General features: G+C 35.4%; 3 protein-coding genes across 13 annotated transcripts in view; 1 reads left to right on the top strand and 2 right to left on the bottom strand.

Annotated features, from left to right (window-relative positions):
- LOC118262318 (neuronal calcium sensor 2) overlaps window positions 1-4,675 on the bottom strand; it is a 92,231-nt gene extending 87,556 nt beyond the window's left edge. The window contains exon 1 of the mRNA XM_035573579.2: window positions 4,410-4,675. The gene's annotated coding sequence lies outside the window, so the exon portion shown is untranslated. The remainder of the gene's footprint in view (window positions 1-4,409) is intronic.
- Window positions 1-5,030, bottom strand: part of LOC118262293 (neurocalcin homolog) — a 103,277-nt gene extending 98,247 nt beyond the window's left edge. For 3 of the 5 annotated variants that reach the window (XM_035573546.2, XM_035573539.2, XM_050704585.1), the window contains exon 1: window positions 4,857-5,030. The gene's annotated coding sequence lies outside the window, so the exon portion shown is untranslated. Of the gene's footprint in view, window positions 1-4,852 lie in introns of all 5 variants that reach the window. The other 2 variants (XM_050704586.1, XM_035573522.2) reach the window with 2 other exon arrangements.
- A 1,119-nt stretch (window positions 5,031-6,149) lies between these two features.
- LOC118262048 (activated Cdc42 kinase-like) overlaps window positions 6,150-26,238 on the top strand; it is a 46,046-nt gene continuing 25,957 nt past the window's right edge. For 5 of the 7 annotated variants that reach the window (XM_050704579.1, XM_035573193.2, XM_035573169.2 and 2 more), the window contains exons 1-15: window positions 6,150-6,311; window positions 6,401-6,485; window positions 6,928-7,108; window positions 10,544-10,717; window positions 11,016-11,165; window positions 11,555-11,703; window positions 12,607-12,747; window positions 13,910-14,069; window positions 15,281-15,412; window positions 15,778-15,875; window positions 16,930-17,026; window positions 17,396-17,629; window positions 18,595-18,769; window positions 20,397-20,473; window positions 20,568-20,669. In XM_050704579.1, coding sequence (XP_050560536.1) covers window positions 6,308-6,311; window positions 6,401-6,485; window positions 6,928-7,108; window positions 10,544-10,717; window positions 11,016-11,165; window positions 11,555-11,703; window positions 12,607-12,747; window positions 13,910-14,069; window positions 15,281-15,412; window positions 15,778-15,875; window positions 16,930-17,026; window positions 17,396-17,629; window positions 18,595-18,769; window positions 20,397-20,473; window positions 20,568-20,669 — 1,959 coding nt within the window. In that variant the 5' untranslated portion in view covers window positions 6,150-6,307. The remainder of the gene's footprint in view (window positions 6,312-6,400; window positions 6,486-6,927; window positions 7,109-10,543; window positions 10,718-11,015; window positions 11,166-11,554; window positions 11,704-12,606; window positions 12,748-13,909; window positions 14,070-15,280; window positions 15,413-15,777; window positions 15,876-16,929; window positions 17,027-17,395; window positions 17,630-18,594; window positions 18,770-20,396; window positions 20,474-20,567; window positions 20,670-26,238) is intronic. The other 2 variants (XM_050704580.1, XM_035573184.2) reach the window with 1 other exon arrangement.

Genomic DNA, 26,238 nt, shown 5'->3' with positions numbered 1-26,238 from the left:
GAAATCCGGAGACCAAGATCAATCATCCAATTAACGATCCGGCTTGTGCGCACACAATAGGGAGCTCCGATATCTCAGGGAGAAAACCAATCAAAATCCAATATTTTTCCATTTCAACTGCGTTTGCAGCAAAGCAATTTCAGAGTAAAGTTTCATGCGATGAAGTAAGAAAGTCATAACCTCGAGCACTAAGGCTTGTCGTAATAAACCAATTTAATACGGCGCCTGAGAGTAGAATCTTACAGCGATGCCAAGATGTATAAAACGTATCAAAACATTTAAATTTTTTTCTCTTAAAAAATTCATTCAGTAAAACTGTTTATATAAATAACGGAATTCAAAGTATTTTCGATATATTAATCGTTGCTGTCATTGTTATTTCAATAGTAACAGACAAGTTCTTTTAATTGCTAATTTGAGATTGTTTTTTTTTTTCTTTATTATTACTAGTGATACTCATTTTCCGATTTAATTATACTGGATTGAATGTTCGAAGCGACGCGAAGTTCTTTTAACATTTTTATTAGAACTTTTCTATTGTGTGCGCACGATTGCTTCCTATTGGTCATACCGGCCAGGTGTTGCGTGGTGACCTGATTTTCAATAGAGGATATGTAACATTTAAAATGGTAATATCTGTAAGCTCGGACAATGGACGGATACGAGTGGCACTACTTATAACTTGGTTTTATTACTGACAATTCCAATGTAATTCGAAAACCAATAGTAAGACCGCTGTGATGGTTTTGCTGAAGCTCTCAGCTTGGTAAACAGTCGAAACCACAAACACTGTTTGTGTACCAAGGGTCCAGGGCCCGATCTCCGGACACAATTTTCAGACACGCCAAGTACACAACGCTCGTAATCCTAAGCTTTAGTGGCAACTACGTTTTATATGTATGTCATGTAGTAATTTAAAATGTAAACTTTTGCATGCAGGTCGTTTTATCGTGCGATACAGTGTTATGCAAAGGTTAACTTTGTTTGCAAAACTATTAGATTGAAAGTAACTTAAGGTCGCAGTTAAGGGGGAGTGACGAACATGTTTTAAAGTTTCAACGGTAATGTTTAACACATTGTAGTAACTACTTAGTTGTAAGTAAACCCGTTGTTTTAATACAAATAAAGCTTTTAGAGCTTATTATTTTTTCTTTTTTGTATGTTGAAATAATGCAATGCTTTTGCATTAGATAAAATATTATTTATTACCAACTGTTACTTTTAACAGTTGTTAATAAATTAGATTTTAAATACTCAGAAAACATTCAGTTAATTTTCAATTTACATTACAAAGCAGGTGGTCAAAGGTAGTCTGGTCAAGATGTGGTTGGCCATAAAGAGCCCGCCACGACATACCAAAAAATTTCAAAGCAGTAACAAAACAGAAATATAAGCCTTTCTTGTTTGAAATTATAATATTCGGGGTTTTCGCGTTAACAAACTGCGTTGGGTAGATGCCGTATCGCTAATGTGTAAAAGCCCTGAAACGTATTTGTTGCCCCGGGTTACGGAGCTCAAACTGATATGTGGATCGTTGAACTAATACCGAGATTATGACGTAATTTTGTAATATGTACGGGCGTTATGTGCAAATGCTTACAGCAATAATGATAATGGAAGCGCTCATTATAGGTTAGTAGAACAGAAATAGAATACCTCCAGTGAGCAAAAAGCTATTACCAAAGTTAAGGCCGTAAAATTATGTCGATTTTCATAATTCTTGGAAAAAAATATTAGATTGTACTTGCTGGTACGGTGGGTACACACGTAATTGTTGCCTTTGTGAATCTAGATTATAAAACGTTGGAAAAGAAAACAGTAAAAGACAGAACAGGAGACTCTCAAAAGAACTGGTATTAAGTTTTGTGTAGTTAGTAAAATCGCTTTTCTTCTAACTAAGTGTTTGTAAAACTGTGAGATGGTACGGTAAGTGCCTTTCCACAACGTTACCGAAATTTCTATGGGTTTTAATTAATATCTAACACCGCTTTAGGAGCGAAAACAAAATGAGTGTCATAATTTATCGCTACCCTCATATCAGCGGAAAGATGTCGGTTACGGAACATAACCCTACCCCTACTAGAGCTACAACAGGTACTTATAACATAATGAGTATCATCAAATAACATCAGAATTCATTAACTGGCCTTCGATCCATTACAATAATAGTGTTAGAATAAGCTACCTACATTCTAGTTGCAATGTGTTAAATGTAGGTACCCATGTTTATTTGATATTCTGAAATACACACTTCTATCAATCCATCACTCACAGTCACGAAATGTTTGACACGATCGTTATAATTTTGTTACATTTTAGGTTCGGTACATATATTCGATAAATAATATAGCGAACACCCTTTACTTCGGTACAGTCGTATTGCGGGCGAAATTTCGCCAGGGGGAATTCAGGTCAGGCTAGGCTCTTAAAGTAGGCAGGGCTCGCTACTGTCAGTATAATGGCTTTAAAACTAGGAAAGGTTCCAAGAAATGCATACAAAGACTTTTTTACAATGGTCGTTGTTCAATCGCAGTCATATTGTACATGCATATGGGCCGAGAATCGCCGTTGTTTATTTGTCGGATGTGCGTAGTTATGTACACAGCTTTATGTTAATACGCTAACTGACATGATTTTTGTTTTAAAAACAACTACCTACTTCTTTTTCATATAACAAAATGTTACGTGTGTTTGTGACAGCTATCAACTACCTTCAATAACAATAAAACACTGGTCTTAGAATCACGCTTAGAATACTTTAAGTTTTTGGAACAAAATTTATTTCCTTACTTTTTAAAATTACGAACGCGTAAGAGATCTAGAGTTCAATGATTTCGTACTGATTTAGAATATTAAATCTTATTTATTTGACATGCGAACAGCTTTTCGCGTTTCTCATTAGGGGTACAGAACAGATTAAAACACTGGCATATTATTTGAGCAGCAGTGCACCATGTGGCTAATTAAAAGGACGCAACACGTGTGTCGTTATACTGGAGTTAATTAGATTTTATTTTTACTTAGTTTTAGTGCAAACTAATGTATTCTATGGTACGAAGTTAACAGTTATAATAATAATATTTATGTAGATGAATATTTAAAGGTATAATTTAATTTATTTAGAGAGAAATACAAAAGTTATCTTTTCTTTTTTCGTATTCTACCAGAAGGGGGTATTAGTACATTAGAGAGCAACAGTAACCAAGCATTTGCTTTGAAATAAAACTTAGTTAACTAGTAATTAAATAGATTTTTATCATTTTCAACCACCTTCCTAAAAAGGGGGTAGTTCTCAATGCGGCCGGTATGTACTTTTGTATGTATAAAATGTCTTTAGCAAGATAATCTTTGCAAATGACAAGGTATCAAAGATTTACTGTATTCACTGTGATGAATTAAATAAGGAAAATGATGATTGAAATTGTGATTGATAAGGATAAATGGATACAAAACTTGATTAATGTCAGACATTTACAATTTGGGGGTAGGTAGAAGATGGATTAGCTTCACATGTGTAAAATAACAAGTCACACATAGAATGATAAGTATATTGTTGGATAGGTACTTTTAAAACCAGATTAAAGACCTGACCACTGAATTCCCCCATGATCTGAATGTACTTATCAGAGATAGGATATAGCAAGGGGCGCATCAATTGCATAATGCATCAAATAATTTACTCTGTGATACCACACACTGGATATCAAATAAATTACATAAAGACCCTGCTATATACAGTAATTTCATCCTTATTGTACCCTACTGAAGGCTCAAAATCATCAGTCGACACAAAACCATGTTTAACTGCATGATTATAGTACAAGTGATCAGATCTTCTGCATAATCTCGCAATAGGATGATATCAATTTCAATTAATTACGTTTAGAAACCATTAAATACTTAAATAATGTGTAATTAAAAGTAATTAAGTATGCATACATAATTTTAATACATTCAGAATAAGTTTTAGTATTAGTTTTGAGTACCCACTTAAAAATATATTTCTGTAAGAAGTGCAGAAGCATGTCTTGTTGTGTTCAATATTTAATGCTTCCTGATTACAATCATAATGGAAGATAATTGACTGGCCTTTTGTTCGATCTATAACTGATGATGCATTTACATAACAATCATGGGTACAAACCATCTCAATTAGAGGCCCTATTGAAGTCAGATGGCAAGAAATTACACATTATAGGGTTATTTACATTGTATTCCACTACAAAACAGTCAATTTTACGAAAAGTTTGCTTCAAATAGACTTAGTATTCAGTTGTAATGTACCTACAATTATCAAAATAGTTTTTTTCAAAGAAACGAATACCTACATATCACAAATATTATTGTTAGTAATTTAGCGGGTGGTAGAAAACTTTTTTAAAAATTAGTAATTATTTAAAGCCACTCACCTAATTAGATGCTTTCACCAGGATCCCAACCAGCCAGCAATCTTCTTTTCAAGTTCTTCATTTTCTTGATAACTTAAAGTCCATAACACATACTTAAAACTAAATAACAAACATGATCTAACGCCAAATAAACCTCACAAAACCAGGAAAATTAAATTTAAAATACTAATACATTTGTAAATAAAACATTACAATACATAATAAATAATAATATAACGCTGAATACGACCCCTAACAGATTGTGTTCAAAAACCTGTCTTGACAAAACTGCACCAAAATTATACAAACAATGGTCTACAGGTCTAACGGTCGCGAGACAAAAGACAAACTGCAATACATAAACAAAAGATCGTTTTACTAAAAACAAACGACTAAACGGCAGAGCGATAAGACGTGAAATTCCTAACTTATTTTCAAATTAGAATATTATCTAGGTAAAGTACCTACATTTCGTAAAATTCACATTTCACTATTAATACTCGGTCTAGCACACTATGGTCGATTGAAAGTGTCTTATGCTAGATACATGTCTTTTTATTAAATTTCAGAATTGACAAGTTTTAACAAATATCTCCCACTGCATTTTGTACAACTCTACGCCATATTTGCAAAGTAGGTAACGGTGTTGCCAGAACAAACTAGAAAAATACTACTAAAAGTTTCAAATCCAGTCACATCCAAAAGCAAAGATACATAATAATATATTATGTTAAAAAATAAATAAAATTGCATAGAAAATAAAAAAAAACATAAGATTTAAAAATATTACGTTACAACTGAAAATCTTGAAACATTTGCTATTACATTTTGATCAGGGGTGTATGGACCTAAATCTATATTTGACATTACTTTCACAAGATCGTCTCTTGGTGCCCATTATCGACCTATAGATTTTGTATTCAGAGACAAAGGACAAGGCAAATTTAATATTATACCCATAATATAAAAATGTATCGTAATGAAGAGTTGGCAATGTTATAATTATGCACAAAAAATTGCATGAACATCAGTTAAGACATAACAATAATTAAATTGCAAACTAAATAATTATGCTACTTTCAATAACACAAAAACATTTTCATAATAATGTAACTAAGAACGAATTTAGTTAATAAAATAATTAAACTTAAATATTGTTTTCATGATCGGCATATAAATACGAAATTAATTCATTATTTCTTTAAATAGTGTTAAAATGCTTTATTTGTTACTTTGTGTTTAATATTTTCATTTTACAAAATAAATGTCTTTATGATTTGTTTATCATAATGCTACTATTTTGAAGCACATTTTTATATCAGCCACCCTGTTCAAACACCTGTCAGATTTGCGTGTTGTCGGAATCGAACTAAGCTAGTAATCGACTAAAATACTAAAATTATTCGATTAGTAAACATCTGAAAAAAGGAATGATGACAATTATTTATCACAATATCTCAGTAAATAAGTCATAATCTGACCTATTAAGTTACCCGAAAAGAATCGAGATGTTATTGAATATTTAAACAATAACTTCGGGAATTTAAAAATTTTGGAATTTTTAAAATAACAGGTAGCTCAATCTCCATGATTGTTGATTTATGCAGGCTTCTAGTTACGAAGATAGAAGAAAAGTTCCATAAAATATTGACAAAGTTCCATAAAATTTTGCAAAAAATATCAACTTAAAGGTTTTTCAATTTAGTCGATTATTAACTAAAAAAGAAACGAGTACATCGGTAGCAGCACTATCCGCAACTTTATATTTTTATTTTATTGAGTTGACTGACGTGATAAAATGCTAACATTATTTGTGTTGAGCTCTATAGTGTAAAGTTGGATGGATGTAGCTTTCGAACATCTTTCTGTTTTGTTTTATAAAAGTTTATTTTGTGTAACTTAGTTTCTCCGACATCATCATGGGTGAGTAGTGAAAACAAAATGAATAGTTTATGTTATTATACTTATTTTTCTTCGTAAGATACAATGTTGTTTCGGTATTTTTTTTCCAGAATCAACTTCTGTATTTGAAGACCGTGAAAATTTAAATGATTTCTTAGAAGAAGCCGAGCTACAGCAGTATTATGAATTGTTTAGGTAAATATAAACAAACTTCATGTTTCAGTTTTGTTTATAAACCCTTAACTTATCGTGTTGATATAGTAATAAGAAGTTGCATACCTTTCACTGACTTCAAGTGTATCGGCCAAGAAAGTGATTTTAAGGATTTTAAAAGTTGTTATTGCCAATTTGCGAAGTTTATAAAAGTTTTTTTTAGTTATGTGTTGTTTATGAAAGGTGGTTTGTTTGGTGGCATGCTTACTAACACATACCACATGCTCAATTTTTTTGCTTATGCGATCTTTAGGGCTACTTTTTTGATGTGATTGGTACTTTTCTAAGTAGCTTGTGTTGAAAGGTAATGGATGGCATAAACTTTGTCTTAGTTTTACAAATAATTGAGAAGTATGAAAACTTTGAAACTTTGTTAAAACTTTGTATTGATGAATGAAATGTTAATATTTCATGTTTGTTTCAGGGATATTTTGAAAGTTACAAAAGTGTCCCAACTGAAATTTGTGCTCACAGAAGATTTAGTTCAGATTGGACTCTCCAGACCAGAACAGAGACGTTATAAAAAGATCTATTCAAAGTATTTTCCAAACCCATACATATCGAAGATACGAAAAATGTTGAAGCCCTCAAGGAAACGAGATCAGGTTAGTGCTAGTGTCATTTGTGTGAAGGATTCTTCTATCTTGTATTCTTTTAATTCTTCTAGAAGCAGAGACCCATGTATTGAAGTATTTGTTGATCATTCAAGCTTGTCTTGTCACTTAAAATACTTTTCTCGCACAGAGTTACTTGTTTAATGATTATCTGCAAGAGGTAGTCCTATGTCCTTTTTACCCATGAAAGTTATTTAATGCTGCAGTATAGCAGATTATTCTTTTCTTTCAGTTTAACTCAGAAACCATTTCCTATACTTGTGTTGTTCATACGTTTTCTCTTACATTTCCTTTCTTAAAACATTAACAGCCAGTGGCAGGCCATTGCTAGCCTATGAATTTAGTCTAGTTCTAAATTACCAGGCAGGTTTATCATCACCTATCGGAAAAGTAGATGTGGTGACAAAAATGTGTTCTTATGACAAAAATGTGTTCTACTGTGGGATACTCCGCCACTGGATTACTCCACTACACACTAACAATTTCTTTATTAGAGTATGCTGTTCCTGGAACAAGCAAACATTATTTTTCCCCATTTCCATCCAGACTTTTATATTTCTATGCCCAATAGCTTTTATTCTTTGATCAATTGGTCTTATCTACCACCGACAATTTTATTTACGTTCATCAGGATTTTTCTCTACCCAGAAACCCTTGCTCAATATAATATAATAATATCAATGCTTTTATTTGCAAACACTCAATTTATAACGATCGACGATATAATCGACTTAGATTATGTTTAACTATCTACTGTCCGCGATTTCGTACGCGCAATCCCGTTTATTCCCGTTCCCGTAGAATTCCCGACAAATTCGTGGGTACAAAGATGTACGTACGTAGACGACGTACGTTGGCAGGCAGGATCCGCTAATAGATAATTTAACTTTGGAATTGATAGTGTAGCTTTGTAAGACCTAGACCTTTTATCATGTCACAATCAAATTACTATAAGGACTTGCGCTTCGAGTCAGCTATTATTTTCGTAGACAGTATTTTTATGCATCAACTTGATATCAGGTTGTTACTCTTAGTTAGCGTACCTTGTGATGGCTGATGACAAAGCAGAATGCAACCCCACGACATTTTTTTAAATGACGAGCTGAAGGCATTTTAGGATACTTTCCTACCGAAACTACTTTGTTGGTCACTACCAGGCTTAATAGGCTTACCCTGAAGCCCCGCGGTAAAACTTCTGTTTTTATACGTCCTTAAGGAAACCCTCTGTCCCTTGTGCATGTGCACAGCAAGGCTAGTAGTAGTCAGCCGTAGTCATATGACTCCAGTGACTACGTCGTCCTTAAGGTCAAAAGGCAAACTAGACACCCCACTCTATACCTCTGTGATGCTGAAGTTCTGGCTGCAAGCGATGCAGGCAAGATATCGGCCGAAACGGATTCGTCTTCGATGCCTTGTACGAGCAGGATCAAACCTCTCGCGGTCCCGAATAGCAGTCTCTTTTTGGAACTTTAGAGCCAGCGCTCACTTTCCGCATGGTGCGCCGCGGTATCCCGCGGCATTCTGCTGAAGGCCCAGTCACCCTGCCATGACCACTGCACCAGTTACTGCCTTATTATTTCAATTAGCTTAGCAATTGTTATTCCTCTACGCAAAGTAACACGTAGGTCCGGCGAGATGCAATGGCGTGCTGCAGCAACCCGTTGAATGAAATGACATGGCCACTGCATGCCTCAGCGTACCGTGGAATTTTCATGCCACGCCATACCGTGCTGCCAGTTAAAGCCAGCCCTTACAGTCACGTAAAAGGACTCAACTTCACTCCAATTTGCTGGACTTGCTGGATTCCGATTTAAGCTGGGCACCTGTGGTACCGGGTGCTAGTGTTCACGACGTCGGCTATTACAATTCGTAATAACCTACTACTCTGAGAGTTAACCCCTCATATGGCCTTCGTATATATGTATATAAGACACAATAGAAAACACATTGTGTCTTGTGTGGATCTGCGTTCTGGCACTGGCTCTCCAAAAAGAAACATCGGGAATTTTAAACGTGTATGTTTTAGCTCACCATAGTGATCCAAAATCACTTGTGGCATAGAAATGTTTTGGATCACACGCTGATCCAAGAACTCATGAAGGGTTAAGCTAGAACCTGATGATAAACTCTCTTAGAGGTCGAAAAATGATAATAAATACCTTCAAATACTTAACCATAACGAATTGAAGTTAAATGGAAAAAAATACTACGAAGCCATAAGTAATTATTGTTGTTCTAAGTATTTAAGTTCATATTTTACAATGCAATTCGCCGAAGCGCGGCGGCCGGTGCGGAATAGCGTTAAATAATTTCAGAATCGATCCTTATACACCGTAGACTGCATGCGCTAGTTTTGGGTATCGCAGCCCGAAGTTATCTTGTCAATCATTTTATGGTGCGTTCACATCATCCCATAACCATGTCGTGAACTAAAGAGGAACTCGCGTGAAAAGAGCGTCCTTTTTCATATTCAAACCCGCTCGCGGACGACAGATAGCCGCGCGCGGGCTATGCATTCACCAGATGTGATCGCACCGTAGAATATTTTTTAATCATTACCCAGCTCTCCCGCGGTGTAGCGACAGCCGACTGTGAACTGCACATTTATTTGGACTGGATAGCAGCGCTCTCTGATGAATCTGAATCTTTTAAATCAACCTACCTGTGAGGTGTGGACATTATGGCATACCCACATTGTGTAGAATAGGCACATAGTTCAGTAGTAGAATGTAAAGGACAATAAGATATCCCGAGATTGTTCATTATGGGCAACTCCATTTGTTTTTAAAATGTATTTAGTGTAAGGTGCTCGCAAAACAACATTGTAAAAAAATGGGTCCTTTTTACGGATTAATTAAAACGGATTACTATGAAATTAATAAAATCGGATTAATTAAATGTGTTACAAGTATTGATAAAGCATTAGCTGTCGATCCCGACTGACATACAGACATCTATGAGAAGGTACAATAGTCTCTAAGCCAGCAAATCTTAGAAATACGGCAATGGATTTAATTAAAAATGTGTCGAATACGGAATTCGAATACGGACAGTTATCAGTACGTAAAGAATCGTCCATAAATCAATCAGAGTAAACATGTTGCTACCTAAAAGTGCCTTATTCGCCGTTGTTAATGTAGTCAAAAATTTTCTCTACAAAATATTACATTTTGTGTTTTAATTTTCCGGCTTCGTGCTCATCGAAGGCCCGAGAAACACCCCAAATTATCGAGTTTTGCTAACGTTTAGGGGAAAAAAATAAGTATTAGCTATTTTTATTATCAAACTTTCCACTCGTGAATTTGGAACAGAAACTTCGTTCTTTTAATTTTTGTATACCTACAAGTACCGGCGGTATAAGTATGGCGGCAGTTACAGTGTCGTAATCGTGCCGTACAAAATATGAACGATTGTACTCATTTCCAGAATTTACACGGACATACATCAATTCCACTGGAAATGCAACCAGTTTTTGAGAATAACGTGAAAGTGCCTACGAAGCATATCATTTCTATCGAGGATATAACTATAAACAAAGAGCTTGGAATGGGCCAATTCGGTGTGGTGCAACAGGGAACATGGACTACAGGGAATCAAAGAGTATGTACCGTTTAATATTTTCATATGAATAATACATTATGTGCAGATAGTCAGTTTTAAAAATGTACACGCTAAGTTGCGTTTTGCATATGTTGCAGGCGCTATCAGCCGTGACGATCGTACGACATTCATGTATGCAGATGCAGGGTTCTGTTCATGACTCTTGTTATTTTATCAATGCAAATATGCTTTGAGGTCGTACTTAGGTCAAGACTTAGACATTTTACATGAATGCTCTTACAGGATTTTATAAAAGTACCTACTCTATGCAAACTATATATCTTTCTTAATATTTTAGCTGCAAGTAGCGATTAAATGTCTTGGCCATGAAAGAATGACATCAAACTCGACAGAGTTTTTGAAAGAGGCAGCAGTGATGCACAGTATCGAACACCCGAACATAGTCCGCCTGTATGGCGTCGTGCTCCACCTAGACTCCTTAATGCTGGCAAGTACATCTTTTACCTTATTAAAACAATAACTCGCCTCCCCGCGTAAACAAACAAAATTTTAAGTCGCCAACCCGTAAATAAATCGCCCCAATTTGACTTTCCGCTTAACAACTAAGTACCTATATAAGAGAAAAAATCGAAGAAGCTTACTGTCCCTATAAAATGAGTAAAGATCTCTTTGGTGTGTTTTCCATCGAAAAATCCAAATTAAACCGTAACTCTCCGATAACAATTTTTAAAGGAATCCTCATAAAAGTATTGCGTGGGTATCATAGAAATATTTTAATTAATTAGAATTATCTATAGTCTTCACAGTTTTTGTATATACTTCTTAGAATTAATTTGGCCGTAATCAATACACGCGTTTAATAAGATAATGTTTTAGGTGACCGAATTGGCGCCCCTTCGATCGCTCTTAGAGTGTTTACGTGAGGTGTCATTGCGCCTCAACTTCCCTGTGCCGAATCTCTGCGAGTTTGCCGAACAGATCTGTGATGGAATGTCGTATTTGGAAAGCAAAAGACTGATACATAGGTACGTATAAACAGAACTTTATTCCGTTTAAACTGAATTAACGTGTTGTCACTTCGAATTAGTCGATATCGGTACCCCCTATTACGTGGGACTAGCACCGTAATTGATTATTTCCTAGCGGTACATATGTACCCCTTCGGGGGGCAACAGGAATATTACACGTGTATACTTGACGAATGTCTGGAGTATTTCCAGATATCGTTTTTGTATTGAAGATCTCAAATTTTTTGCAAAAACAAAAACATTTTCCTCTCATAAATACCCTCTTATCGAATATTCAACATTCTTAAGGAATACTAAATATATATTGAAGGGTTCTTCAATTTGTTCAAGTGTTTACGAGCAAGCCTCTTTGTATTCGTTATTTTTTTATTGTAAAAAATATCTTTCAATTTTGATTTCCAAATAAGCATTGTTTCTATGTTCTCATATGTACTTTGATTTCAACATAATGGAATTTTACAGAATATTTCTTATATAACTTTGTCTGGAATGTTCTTAGAATGTGTAACTGATTCAAATACAATGCTCAAGATAACCGAATGTACTTTGTGCATCTCTATTCATTGTTACAAGCAAAACATCTATTGGTATTTAAATACAGTTTTGTTGTAAACAAGTTGTAAACATAAACAACATGTAATGAACTGCCCTGATTATGGTTGTGCACAACTATTTCTAGAAAAACATATTTTATAACTCCCATGGATTAAAATACCAGTGTAATTTATTGTATTCTAGTATAAAATAGGCGTTGTATAATAGTATAGTGTATAGTATACCACAAAGTAATAAGTATACCAAAGCTGGTCTTATTTCACTGCACCTACAAAATATGGCCAATCAATTAACCAGATAAAGTATTCATATATACAATTTTTACCCCAATTAATTATATTTCAGGGATCTGGCGGCCAGAAATATCTTAGTATTTAGCAAGGATAGAGTGAAGATATCAGACTTTGGACTATCAAGAGCTTTGGGTGTTGGGAAGGATTATTATCAGACAAACTACAATGTGAATCTCAAGCTCCCTGTGGCATGGTAAGTTTAAATTTGCTTGACTTAGCTGCGCGGGACATGTTCGTTAAGTCCTGTGCCTACCAATGTAGGTATACATATGTTTGACACACATACGAATTAACAACGCATTTCTGATAATGCATCAATAGGAATGTTGACACTTTCTTGTAATTCGATACAGTAGCTATTTGTTTTGACAGCAATAATAGTATATCATGTTATAAGTATCAGATTCAACAATTTTGACTATTAACATTTAACTATTTTAATATTTTTGACTGCATGGTTGGGCAACCGGCTGCTGTGTAACGTATAGCGAGTTTGATTATCGCACGGAGCAACCCTTGTTGTATCGCGTCTGGGTGTCATGTGTATGTGAACTTAATATGTTTGTAAACGGACCCACGACACAGGAGAAATTCCTTGCGTGGGACAACGCTTTTTCAATAAAAAAATATATTAAAAATCTACCCTATTTTTAACAGACAACAGCGCCCATATCAATGACTAAGAATAAACACAGTAAAAGCAATATAAACGTAGTACATAAACTAAATATTGAATGTCATCTAATTAGATTAAAAGATTACTACGTTATCTTGTCAACCACTGCTTATTGGTTACAAATACCGAGTATTTTACAGTGTAAATAAATTACCTATATTCAACACTAATTTGCTGAATCACCACGTCTATGTTTACATAGTTTATCATTAAGCAAGGATAAAGATGACTTATCATAATCTAGGGTTGCGAGTGCATTCGTAAGTCATACTAAATTATTTATTATGTTTTTTGACTTACTCACGTAACTAATTAACGAGAAACTCAACTCAAAGTTTCAAGCCTTGCGAGGCTTCGCGGCATTTTGACGCGGCAACAGTCGCACAATTAGGTTTTTTATGTTGATAATAAGTGTATATATAGTTACCTGGTAATCATAATCATTACCAACAACCTGTGAGAGTTCACTACTGGACTATAAGTCTCCTCTACAACTACTACAAATCCACAATTTTTATGCAGTTTAAAAGGAATGCTGCGGTCCGATCTGTATTAAATACGTTGATCCATAGATTTTTGTGACACCCGCTAGAGTAATTGTACTGGTGACAAACGTATTCTTGTGTATAACAAATGTAGTATTAGACCTGATAATGACAGGTTTACAAATGTTTTACAGGTGTGCTCCGGAGTGCATCTTGTTTCTTCGCTTCACATCAGCGAGTGATGTATGGGCGTTCGGCGTCTGTTTGTGGGAGATGTTCACCTACGGATTCCAACCCTGGGCCGCTTTTTCTGGACAGCAGATATTGGAAGCCATTGATGCTCCGAACTTCCAGGTTTGTTGTCTTTTATATTTCTGTGCTGAAAACAGGATAACATTTATTCACACGAAAATAGCTTATTTAAGTCTGATGGCTAATATAGGTACAGTATGTAAGGGCCCCCTAAATTGTCGGTAAAATACATGAACCAGATCAATGCAACTGTTGTTGCTATAAGAGATTGTATCTTAGAGTTGTATCTGGTTGTTGGTGCAAAGGCGGCGTCCTTGTGTCACACCCGTTACTGTTGCAAACTGTTCCCATACTCTCCTGAGAAACATCTCCTGCAATATTTAATTCAAAAGGATGTGGATTAAAATAACGTGTTTCAAAAACCAGTATATCATATTGTTAGGTTCATCAAACTTGTTAGTATCAAAAATAAATTTGCAACGCAATTGGTATTATTCTTATTAGGGATAATCCTTCTTCAAGTAGCTGTCATGCTGCGAAGTCCGCTGCAAATTCTTTGTTCAGTTCCTATTAAAAGAACCCTTGCGAAGTCTTTTCATGCAAATTCAAGGTCTAGTCTTGCGGATTTATTGAATAATTGGCCTTTTGTAGTACGTAACCCCATTTACTGAGCAATTTCTTACGGACCTTTTATATCCATAAAGCATTAAGAAAATGTGTTGACCAGTCAGTTTTATTATTACTTGCTTATATTAAGTTACTTCATTGTATTGGTTACCTATTTAAATTAAAAGAATAATAAATTCAATGTAGCAACCGTAACGTTTTCTGATATGCAGCTTTAGTAATAATAATAACCAAATAACGATTTCACGGTTATTTCTAGTAACTAGAACATATGGGATTATTGTACACCGAAATCAGAGACGTATATGTAATAATAAGGCCACCCCAATCACATGAGAATCATAATAACATATCACAAAAGTTGCCATTTTGTATAGTTTTTCAGTAGATCTATAAAATTACTATAATAGGGATGATGACTGGGTCAAAAATAAATTATTACAACTTTTCAATACAATAAAATATTAAAAAATAATCACACTCTCATTCATACATTTGATGAACTACTTAATTTTCGATTTTTTCTAGCTAAATTTCTAGAAATAAGTCTGCTATTTGACGTCAAAAACGTATGACGTCATAATAGAGTATTTCATACAAAGTTCATTGAAAATATCGTTTTAGGAAACATGTCTATTGTTACTATAAAAGTATAATAGTATAATGAATCAATATGAAAACTTCAGAGACTGGAGCGTCCAGAGTGCTGTCCGGAAGCTTACTACACCACCATGCTGGAATGCTGGGCCCACGACTTCAATAATCGGCCAAAGTTCAAAGACTTGAGCGCGAAGCTAGCTAGTATTCGACCGGAGCAGGTAACAAATTATTAGACACTATAAATGTAGGAATTGTCTTCACTATCGCACTCACGACACAGAAGAACAAACTGATACGTTGACAGGCGTACTGTTGTATCACTTTTAGCTATCTAGACGCCTGTGGTCTTTACTGTCCACAAACGCGTTAATTTCGAATAAATATATGTGTAGCAATTTTCCCAATCCGAGAATCGAACCCAAGGCGAAGATCGAGTCTCAATTTCAAACTTCACACAGTTATGAGAATCGATCGAACTTAACTTCTTTTGATCAGCAGTCAAAAATATGAAGTAAAGTAACGTTACACACATAATTATCATCTATTAGTTTCACAACAACAACTAAATTATCAATTTTTACAGGTGCAAGCGACGGTGAACTTCCAGAAGCCAGAAGATGGTCGCCGTAACACATTCCTGGAGTACAAGTCCGGACAAGTCATTACAGTATTAGGAAAAGAGTAAGTTTCCACTGCTAGCGATTGTTATGAAGTTAATTTAAAATAAAGAAGTATTGTTTTCATTTGTTCTCACAATGTTGAAGTGAAAAGAAAATCTGTCTCTTTCTTATGTCTTTATTTGCCTTCCCATTCATTTTGTAAAACATTTAGGTGGAAACTCACAATGTAGTTTATAAAAAGTGATAAACTTGTAACTTAAAATAAAATAATGCTATGCTTTGCAATGTAAGGTGTACGAAGGAAATCATATGCGAATTTTATAAGTCAGCTTGCGCTCAAGCAGAATATGCATTGCACTCTTACTTAGTAACTATTTAACATTATGTGGACATGTTATTTTTAACATTTTTACCCAATTATGTTTACAGTCCCATGATTATATGTTATATATAACATAAAAATCCACATATTTTTTGGCTCCGCGCTAAAAAGGTTCCATTACCAACTTTATACCATATATATACGAATAGGTCGCACTAAATGAAAAGCAATAAAATGACAAAGTATTTTTTCAATAATATGATTCAATATAGTGCATTACTTTAAATATGCTGCTTGGTTGAGAAGTTTAAAAAAATCGTCAAACTGGCACATACATAAATAAATCTGTAAAACACATAATCGCTTGCTCCTGTGCAGCCCTATCACCAATAAAACAAACGAGGCGCAATAATAAAGTAATTTGACTATATCTCCTACAATGATGGAAACCAAATCATAAAAGCTCAAGCGGCATTGCAAATAACTTGCTTTTGCTATTGTGCTTAACTGATGGTCAATGCGAACGACTTTAGCAGTAGTATTTTTCTCATCTGCAAATGCAAAATGACACTTACGAAAAATAACAGCCCTTTCGATACCGGGATTTGTCCCTCGCTGACAATCTAAATCTAATTTAAGCAAAAGACGTTTAGCTTCGCCAGTCGTAAGAGTTCTGTTGTTCTTCTTATCAGAGCAATATTTATCTGAACGAAATTCAATGTAAAATTCACTGCTAGCAATATATTAAGGTGTTATACATAGCACATGGTGATGAAGTAATCGTCGCTTTCAGAACCATGACAAAGTGCCCCCTGTGGTACGGGGTCTTGCCCGGCGGTGCTTGTGGCATGTTCGACCCCACGCACACGAAGCCCTACACTCCGCCAGAGGTAAGTGCCGCCTACAACAGCTTACATAGTGTTGTTTACTGTCTGCACCTATTCCGTCTGTGTGTAAACTTCCTGTTCTCAGTGGATCACCCAACTATTCTTTCATTTATTGGTGTGTGCTATACGTTTTTCATTGCTAGAAGACTTCTGTATTCCTATATTAAAAATATTGCTAAAGTAAACCAGTCTTCTAGCGTTGAAATCGTAATGTCGTGTGTAATCATTACCCTTATCATTCACGGCCACATTATGGGAGCAGCCATTCGATCAAGCTGAATGTTGTTAAAGATATTCGTCCAAATTACTAACGCAGGAGTCAGCTCGATAGATGTTTAGTTACCCACATTAAGCTTCCATCACCCCATTCAGAAAAATGTATGTTACGTGTCGGGATCGTTATCGCCGCACCCGGTCCGGCAGTCGGCGCGGTCTATCCGCTCGTCTCTGCTGAGATCTGACGTGAAGAGACACACGTATACCGGCAAGCGGACGATACAGCGCAGCATGATCTCCAGCCCACAAGGAGACGTGAAGCACACGGGCCATGTCGGCCTCGACGGCGCTTACTTCGGCGATATATCATTCCTGGACCCCGCCGGTTGCGTAAGTACCGAAAACGCTAATACTTGCGTGACCCATCAACCAATTCTGTATTCAAGTGTCAGTCAATCTGAAAGCAAAGATTTTTTAACATCACACAGTAAATTCCATACTGATCTAGAATCAGGTGTTAGCTACAAATATCAAGGTCACGCAGGGATTAGACAATATTCTCTAAAACCATTTAAATGCTTTGTATTTGTGAACATAAACATCATGCTTTATATATTTCACGCTTGTGTGTACTCTGGTGTGTGGATACTAACTGTAATTAGTGGATAATGGTCTAATTTTTGTTGTTTACAATATTTACTAAGGTCTCACAGTCTCACATTGTAGGTAAATTGCACCCCACATTGTTGGTGTATACGTTATATACTCGAATGATGTGCAAAACAAATATGGCTTAACAATGCACGTGCTTAGAATAGTCAGGACTCACGCCCTAATACTCAGGCAACACTTACGATGTGATAAAATTATTAGGTATCTTAGAACGTAGAGGTATTTAACGCTATAGGAATTAATGTGGATTACACTTACAGCACTGACATATTTGTACCTTAAAATTATATTTTTTGTTCACGAAACAATTCACTAACTGCTATATATTCGCACATGTCCCTATTCAAGTAAAAGTTGAATAAATGCTTGTAATTTTGTTGTAGTTTTTTGAAGTAGTCATAGAGTTGATTGTAATATCCCAAGTATTTAATATAGAAACGTAGTTTCAATTCCGGTTCCAATCCAACGTAAATTACCATTTTTAGCTAAAGGACCACTATTTTTATCAATCTCGCAAACTGACAATAACAAAATCAATATGAGAAACAAAATTGTCAATCTTACAAAACACAAAATGACTGACTGACAGTATGCCATTCAAGAAGAAAAAACCTCCTTGTAGTTTTGTAGGTTGTAACAAAAATATAATAAATATTCCTACTAAACATATAATCTCTCTCCAGCCACCCCGCCAGGTTGTGACGCCGTATAAGCCATCTGAAGATCTGGAGCAGGTGCCTCTGATCAATCCCAACTCACCGTCGCACCTCACTGGAGCATCGGGCACCACGCCGTACCCCATGTTGGCCTCTAACAAACCTGATACCAGGACAGACGCCGACGAAGTTGATCTATCTTGTACGTGGTTTATATTATTTTATATTAATAAATATATTATGATAAAAATAAAATATAATATAATGACTGAAATATTTTTCAGTCAGCTACTTTTAGTGTATATGTAGATAGTATCCTTCATATCAACTTACGACCGAAATTAATAACTGATATTAATCTAAAACCTTAAGATCGATCTCGATTTCTTATCAGAAATTATCTTATCGGAATAACATACAACTTACCAATGTCAGTCTTAAAAATTTACGATTTTTTTTTAACATTGACTTTGTAATTAGTATCCGTCAGCCCGGAGATGTGTCATATTATGCTATGTGAACTTAATTATTGAATGCATGTATAATATGATACCAAAATGAGAGTGCGGGAAATACAGTAAATGTCGCGATAAATGTGGACATGGCTAATCAGTCAATGTCCAATACAGTTCCGCAGTTTATTCCTGATAGTGACAAAGAACTCTCAGTTGAAGCAAATGTGGAGAATCGTAGGTTTTAAAACAAAAACGTTTGATATAACACTTTCCTTGTAAGTTTTATAAAAGACTAGAAACAAGAAATTAATTGCTGAATTGTTAAAATTAATTTATATTATATCAGAATATATAATCAAAATCAACAGACATTATAATAGCCAGAAACAATACAATGAATAGAATTCACTCAATCATTCTAATTGAAATGTACAGATACAAACGGCGAACGCTTCAGGTTCGAAATCGAGTTAAACACTCGGTTAAACCAATTGTCTACCAATGACAATCTCGTTTTAACAATTCCGACTAACTAGTTTATAGAGATCTGTTCACAGTTCATTTACGTTCCGTAACAGTCACTAACTTAATAGTTAGTGGGTTAACACCGTAAGCCAGTTTAAAGGGTTTTGCTACGTTAAGCAAGTTTTAGAGAGTACGGTTGAATACAGAGGCGTTAAAACTGTACGTATAAATACACAAACGTGTATGATTTTATGTACACTTCATAATATTTTTATGAGCTGTCATTATAATTTATCAAATACTTTCATAAAGTTTATATAAGTATAAAAAACAAACATTATCGTTTGTCGCTTGACAATAATGGTAATTATTTACATACTTCATTAAAATTTTAAAGATTCAATTCAAAATATTACTGTTTATAAATTTTATACCATAATAAAGTCATAATGAAGACCATTTACATTGCCTTTGTACACGATAAGGCCATTGAGTAGCCGAGGTTGATGTGATCGTTAACTATTTTCCTGTAATTTCAACTCAGTTTCCTTTAATCGTTCAGTGTTATCTATACTGGAAGTAGTCGGTAAAATACTAGCTCAGTGGTAAGTGGAGAGTTACAGGTCGGATTACCTTAACAACGGATGTAGGTAAATGTAACTTGACTCAAAGAATAACGTCTCTGCAAAGGTCAGGGATTACTTTTCACAATAGACACTAAAATTAGTCGGCGTCAAGTAGCTATAAGTACATTTTGTTTAGTGTAGAATGTGTTCAGTGATCAGGAACACTTATCAAAACACACTACTGATATGCACATCCTTTTTTGTATAGAATAATTTAAATACTCGTTAAGTGTGTGTTGGTGTATACTTTACATTAATATGTATTATTTGTGGTGTTTAAAAGGTGACGTGAAAACAAGGAGTTTGAAGAAAAATAGGACGTTGTCAGAGCCTACGACGAGCAAGGGTATTCTCAGTAAGGTACAGTTTTGCTTGATTATTCTTGATATATTCAATATAAAAATCATTGCTTTAACACGTGGTGGTAAAACTGATGTAAATGTGCTTCCATTAGGTGAGGAGCGCGACTCTGGGCAGGTCACATAAAGGAGACAACTCCACGGTGCCGAAAACTGACGAAGTTCACGAGTATCATGAGATTTCCGACACCGATACGGTAAGTGATATTACTATTTTACTATTAGTAGACTGTGCAGTTCCTTTATTTTAGTTTATGGCGCGAGGAGAATGTTGGTGAACGAAGAAAAATATGTCTTTTCTCTTCCTTTTGTTCTCATGAAGTTTGTTTATGTACAAATTTGCTCAGATTGCAATTATTTTACATCTATTGTACTTTTCTATTTAGTTTCGTCGCTATTTTCGTTTCCTTTTGTTATTTTTTCTGTATTTTCAACAATATTTAGTGACGAAGAAGGCGACAAGATGTTGTGGGTATCCAGAATGAAGTAAATGTAGGTTTGAAGAGAAAAAATAGGAGATTGAAAATAAAGAATATGTGTGGAAGCTTTATTTGTCACCCCATTTACTACCCTGCGTTGTTTTTGTTCAGCAATCCTATAGTTTGAGATATTTGTGTGTTAGAAGATAAAATATTAACGTTATTACACATTTATCTAAACATTTTATAACAAAAAGTAGGTTCTAGAATGAAAATGTGCCACCCTCGTCTCTTCCTTTGTACAAATCATACAGTAACCTATGTATAAAATACAGAATATGGCGTGAATAATATCAAGTTTTAGGATGTAAATCGATTTACATTGATTTTCATACTCTAAATATGTTAAAAGTAAGAATTTTACTACTTTTACTGAAATATAATGTGCTACAAACACGATGGAAACTTTTGAATACACGCGGTTACATCGGCGCAGTAAAAGCTTAGTGCGCCGTTGCAAGTTCACTGTGTAGGCGAAAATGAACCTTATGTCAAGGCAGTAATCAATGCAGGCAGCTCGTCCGGAATCTAGTCTCAGTCGCAGTTCGTTGAAGGCACGGTGCACTTCTGCAGCACTCGTAACGTCTTCCCGCGAGCTTTTCGTATACCGCGCGAGTACCTACTTCTCACACACAAAGTAAGTCAACGCTTGCTCTTTAGCTTTATTTATTTTATATTTTCTACAAGCAAAAATACGTTTTATTGAGTTCAAGCATTTTTATAAAAACTTGTTTATATTTTTTTTTTTGTTGTTTTTTTAAAGTAAATATTTTTATGCCACTGCAATTTATTTAATGAGCGAACTTGTCATTATGTTTATTTACGTTAGTTCTTTTCAAAGTATCTTGCATCCTACTGCGACGCTCGCCTTGATTGCCTCCGTATCCAGCCTTGCGACAAATTAATTCGTCCTTCAATACTTGATAATCGGATTTGATTGAATCTAATTTTCCATTTCAATAGGGCACAATAGCCCTACATTGAAACTCAGAGTCCAGGGTGAAACACGCTCTATATGTTTAGGTGCCGTATTACGTATTGACTTGTGTACTAGTTGCTATCAAGCCATGTTCATGATCATGGCTTCGTATCAAACTCCGAAATCATTTAGCATCAGTAATGATTAGTTAGATGTCGTGCGTAAGATTAAAGATCATTAGGATTTTAAACAATCATCTTGTTTTTAATATCGGCGATCTCCTTTGTTCCTGTTGCGGTATGATAGAAATTGTACTACCTCAATGGTTGAGCGGTCACATGACTGTCGAGCAACAGGTATTAGATTCGGTTCCTGAGTCGATCGGACAAAGTATTACCGGGTTTTCTAAAAAATCATTAATATCACGGAATTATTATATCCTTTGTCTAATAAGAGGACCACACCCAGTCGGACGGCGTGTACTTCCCGCTAATCGTATTACGTTATAAAAATAAATATAATTCCTCATTACCGTGAAGACATAATGATGCTTAAGAAAAATAAAATTTACGGATAATAATTTATAAATAATACAGCCTTTATTCGCCCTCCGCCTACTTGTTCGAAGAACACATATTGATTTAATTGGTAGATACTGTAATGTACTAATGAGTATTTATTCTGGGAACTGTTACCACGTCCAATTTTTCGACTGACTGATTGCAAGCGCAGCAACCAGCTATGGACTTTCTTCTGGGGTCGGTAAAAGATTCTTGCGATTTTAGATTCTTTTGGGATAATGATTCCGGGTCTTTGTCTTTGCTCCTGTTTACTAATAGGATCTTTCTATAGTTATAATATTTGAATATACAGGCCTTACATTTTTTTTCTGGCGATAAAGCTCTGCTAGAAAACGCAGTTATGAAATGAATAGCTATTTTAATGAGTACCTACTTATTCAAAGACGTGTCTCCGAGATTGTGGGGAACGTTTGGGTTTCGTGATAGTACTTGGCTATGCCTTTTAGAGTTGCCGTAAAAAATGTAATGCATTGTTTAATGCGTTAGGTAGCGTTCGGATACATTATCATTATTTGTTATATGTTGCGTCACATCTGTTGGATACGCTGCCAGAGAAGCTCGCGTGCCGCTTGCGAAACGCTCTTAACCGCGAAACGCTTACAACAGCGAACCGCTGACAATCGCGAATTGCTCTCAACCGTGAAACTCCCACACCTGCTAAAGGCTCGCGAGCATTTCACGAACTGTGTACTTGTATTTCATATACCTGCCTATTCAAACTCACAACGTTCAGGATGTAAACGGTTTATATAAGGCTGGTTTCTTTCAACGGTTAAGTTTAGCTAGGCCGACTCAAGTACCTATTACCGTCTCATAATGGGCGTATGCAAACAGTTTTCCTCATGAGCCCAAAGCCCTTGCGCCATCTTTCATGTTTTGGGTGCTTTTAGCACTATTCGCTTATTGTAAGGCGGCCTGTAACCTAGAAAGGTTTCGGTTCTAGTATTGATAGCAAAAGTGCTATCAATATTACATAATTATATAATATATAATGAAAAGTTAGGTACAATAAGCGTAAGATGTATTGTGCCCACTTCTTGCGAATGTGCTACTCTCATACTCTTCACGCACCGCTCGTGAGCATTGAACGACTGGCTCACATGTATTTTTCATATACATACGCCGCTCACGCGCAGTTCGCTAGTTGCTCTCAAGGTAATGGCGAACAGACCTTTTGCGATACGTGGATGGGTCTGTTAGAGCACCATTACAATATCCCCACAGTCCCCAGTATATTCGACTTCTGGTTTTGTCTCGGTTACCTGAAATTCAATGTTATTCAGCAAGCTCTAGACATCAAATCTCGGAATAGTTACGCTTGAGTTACTGTCAATATTGAACTAGGCTTTGATTAATACCATGAAACGTCCTATGTAGGCTGAGGAAAGCGATCTCTTTGACACGTAATAGTGACTCGGTGTTCTTTGTAACTGAATACATGAACAGACCTCGAATTCTACACTTTGTATCTCATTATTGTTTGCATTTAAACTGTTTAGTGCCAACCGGGGGTGGGATGTTCATCTCTTTGTGTTAGTCCGTGCAGCCATGAATTACGTTACCTGGAAATTAAATTCCTGGAATTATTTGAATTTTACGCTCGCTTGGCGCTAGATCCTGGGCAGTTAATTATGAACTGACGAACTGTTGTTTAATGTTAAAACGTTTTTAACAAACTAAGTTACTTTTTAAGTGACTTTAACGGATTATTAAAGCAGAAGCTACGAAGCTTCGGGTAGCGATTTCGCTTGCGTTCCCGTGGAATAAAAATCCTATAGGGATAAGTATCCTATCAGCTAAGTCAGCATACCCTGTCTGTATACCAAATTTCATCAAAATTTGGTAGTGTCAGCACGATTGACGGACAATCATCCAAACAAACAAAACTTTCACATTTATAATATTTGACTGCACGGTTGGCGTGGTGGCTGGGGAACCGGGTTCGATTACCGCACGGCACAACTCTTTGTGTGATCCACAGATTGTTGTTTCGGGTCTGAGTATCAGAGTGTATGTGGAATTGTATGTTTGTATACGCACCCATGTCACAAAACGAAATCTTAGTGTTAATAAATCTTAGAGCAACGTTAAAAAAAAAACAAAAATAAAAAAAACTCTAAGGTATGATAGCATGATTAAGGTATTTCAGTATCTTTGTAGGTTTGCTAACTTCTACGTAGTTTTAAAGCCAGTTCAATTTTTCAAAGATGATACAATTGCTTCTAATGCTCTCGCTAAGTGATACCCTAAGAGTGTGTACCCGAGAGAGAGCTGCTCCAGACTGTTGCTGCTTTATTTGTTAGGTTTAGAAATGTAATTGTAGGTAAAAAAAGAAGATAATATTATGTTTTCTTTTTTAGCAAGAATCCATTTATATTAAAGTAACTTAAATTTTCAATTTGCCATATGTAATTCGAACCTGTTCATGTAGCATTAAAATTATTCGTAACTATGAAATTAAACATTCCAATTTGATTGATACAAAAATGTTTTACTCGGGTATAATTAACGTTGAGGATATAACACGGAATTTCAATAATTAATGCTACGATGCAGATTGAATTAATACGCACAATTCGTATTTACCCAGCCGCTCTAATTAAATTTTGAATCTATAGGTGTTATTGTTGTTATCTTCACTTTAATTATGCGGTACTTAGTTACATAATGTTTATGTATCATCCACATGTCGCTTTGGACTACGTTATAACATTTGCCTTGACAAATCTACTTTCTGGTGACGCATTTTTTTGTGAAAAAATTCTTAAAATCAGTCGGTTATTTTTGGTATTCGTTTAATACATCCCCTGTCGCCTGTACTTTCGGGTAAAGGCTTCGTGATCCGGCTGCCTGTAATTTCGTTACGTGGCCTGAAAAATTTGGTGTGACAGTAAATGGATTACTCCCTGACCTTTAAAATTGCACTATGCTAAAAGGTTTCCTGAAAAACAAAAAAAAGTTTAAATAATCCGAACCTTTTGCGAGATTAAAACGCATAACAATTATTCAAACTATATGTGTAGCAAAAGTAATCCAAGGCCATTCGTTACGAGGCATGATTAATTATTAAAATTTTACCGAAACAAATTTTCGTATTTATTTTAGTAGCGGAATTAATTTTTGTTTTGGCTTAACGATTGACCTAATATCTTTAAAGGTTTAATATCTATAATTCGTCGTAATCCCTCCGCTCTTGGAACGATTGATCCACTCATTTCTGAGAACAGCTTTGTAGGTGGAGGCGAGATGCTATAGCAAAGCTGTTTATTTGGAGGGCTTAGTGCATTACCTAAGTAGTTCTGGCTTTGACGTCGTGTATCCACACTCGGGGCGGCTTTCATGACTTTACAAAGGATTACACGTTCCATTGCTGACATGACTGACATACTAGCTCACTAGTTCATGAATTAGGACTAATTGCACTTCTCCTCTCGAGCTTACCGGAGCGTAACGTGGCGTGAATATTAATTAGCATATACGTCTATGTTTAACCGGCTATTATTGGCACTGTAACAATTCAGCAAACATGGTTTTGGAATATGCAATATCTCTCGGAAGTTGAAAGGGTAAAAGATTGAAAGATGCCTTAATTAGTTTGTGGAGTGAATTTAGCTTTGACGTCATAGCAAGTCGTTATCTCTTCCTTTCAAGACACGTGTAAACGTGTAGGTACATTCTGGAAATGTCGGGAATTGAAGATGGAGTTGCGCCTTGTTACCGTGATTTGTTATGAACGCTATCTTGCATTTACTCGTGCGTTATTCAATAATAAGCTTCATATTGATAT

This window comes from Spodoptera frugiperda, chromosome 25, assembly GCF_023101765.2.
Source record: "Spodoptera frugiperda isolate SF20-4 chromosome 25, AGI-APGP_CSIRO_Sfru_2.0, whole genome shotgun sequence".
In the NCBI taxonomy this organism is placed as follows: Eukaryota; Metazoa; Arthropoda; class Insecta; order Lepidoptera; family Noctuidae; genus Spodoptera; species Spodoptera frugiperda.
The sequence above is the reverse complement of the archived record's forward strand: the minus strand, read 5'-3'. Positions and strand labels throughout refer to the sequence as shown.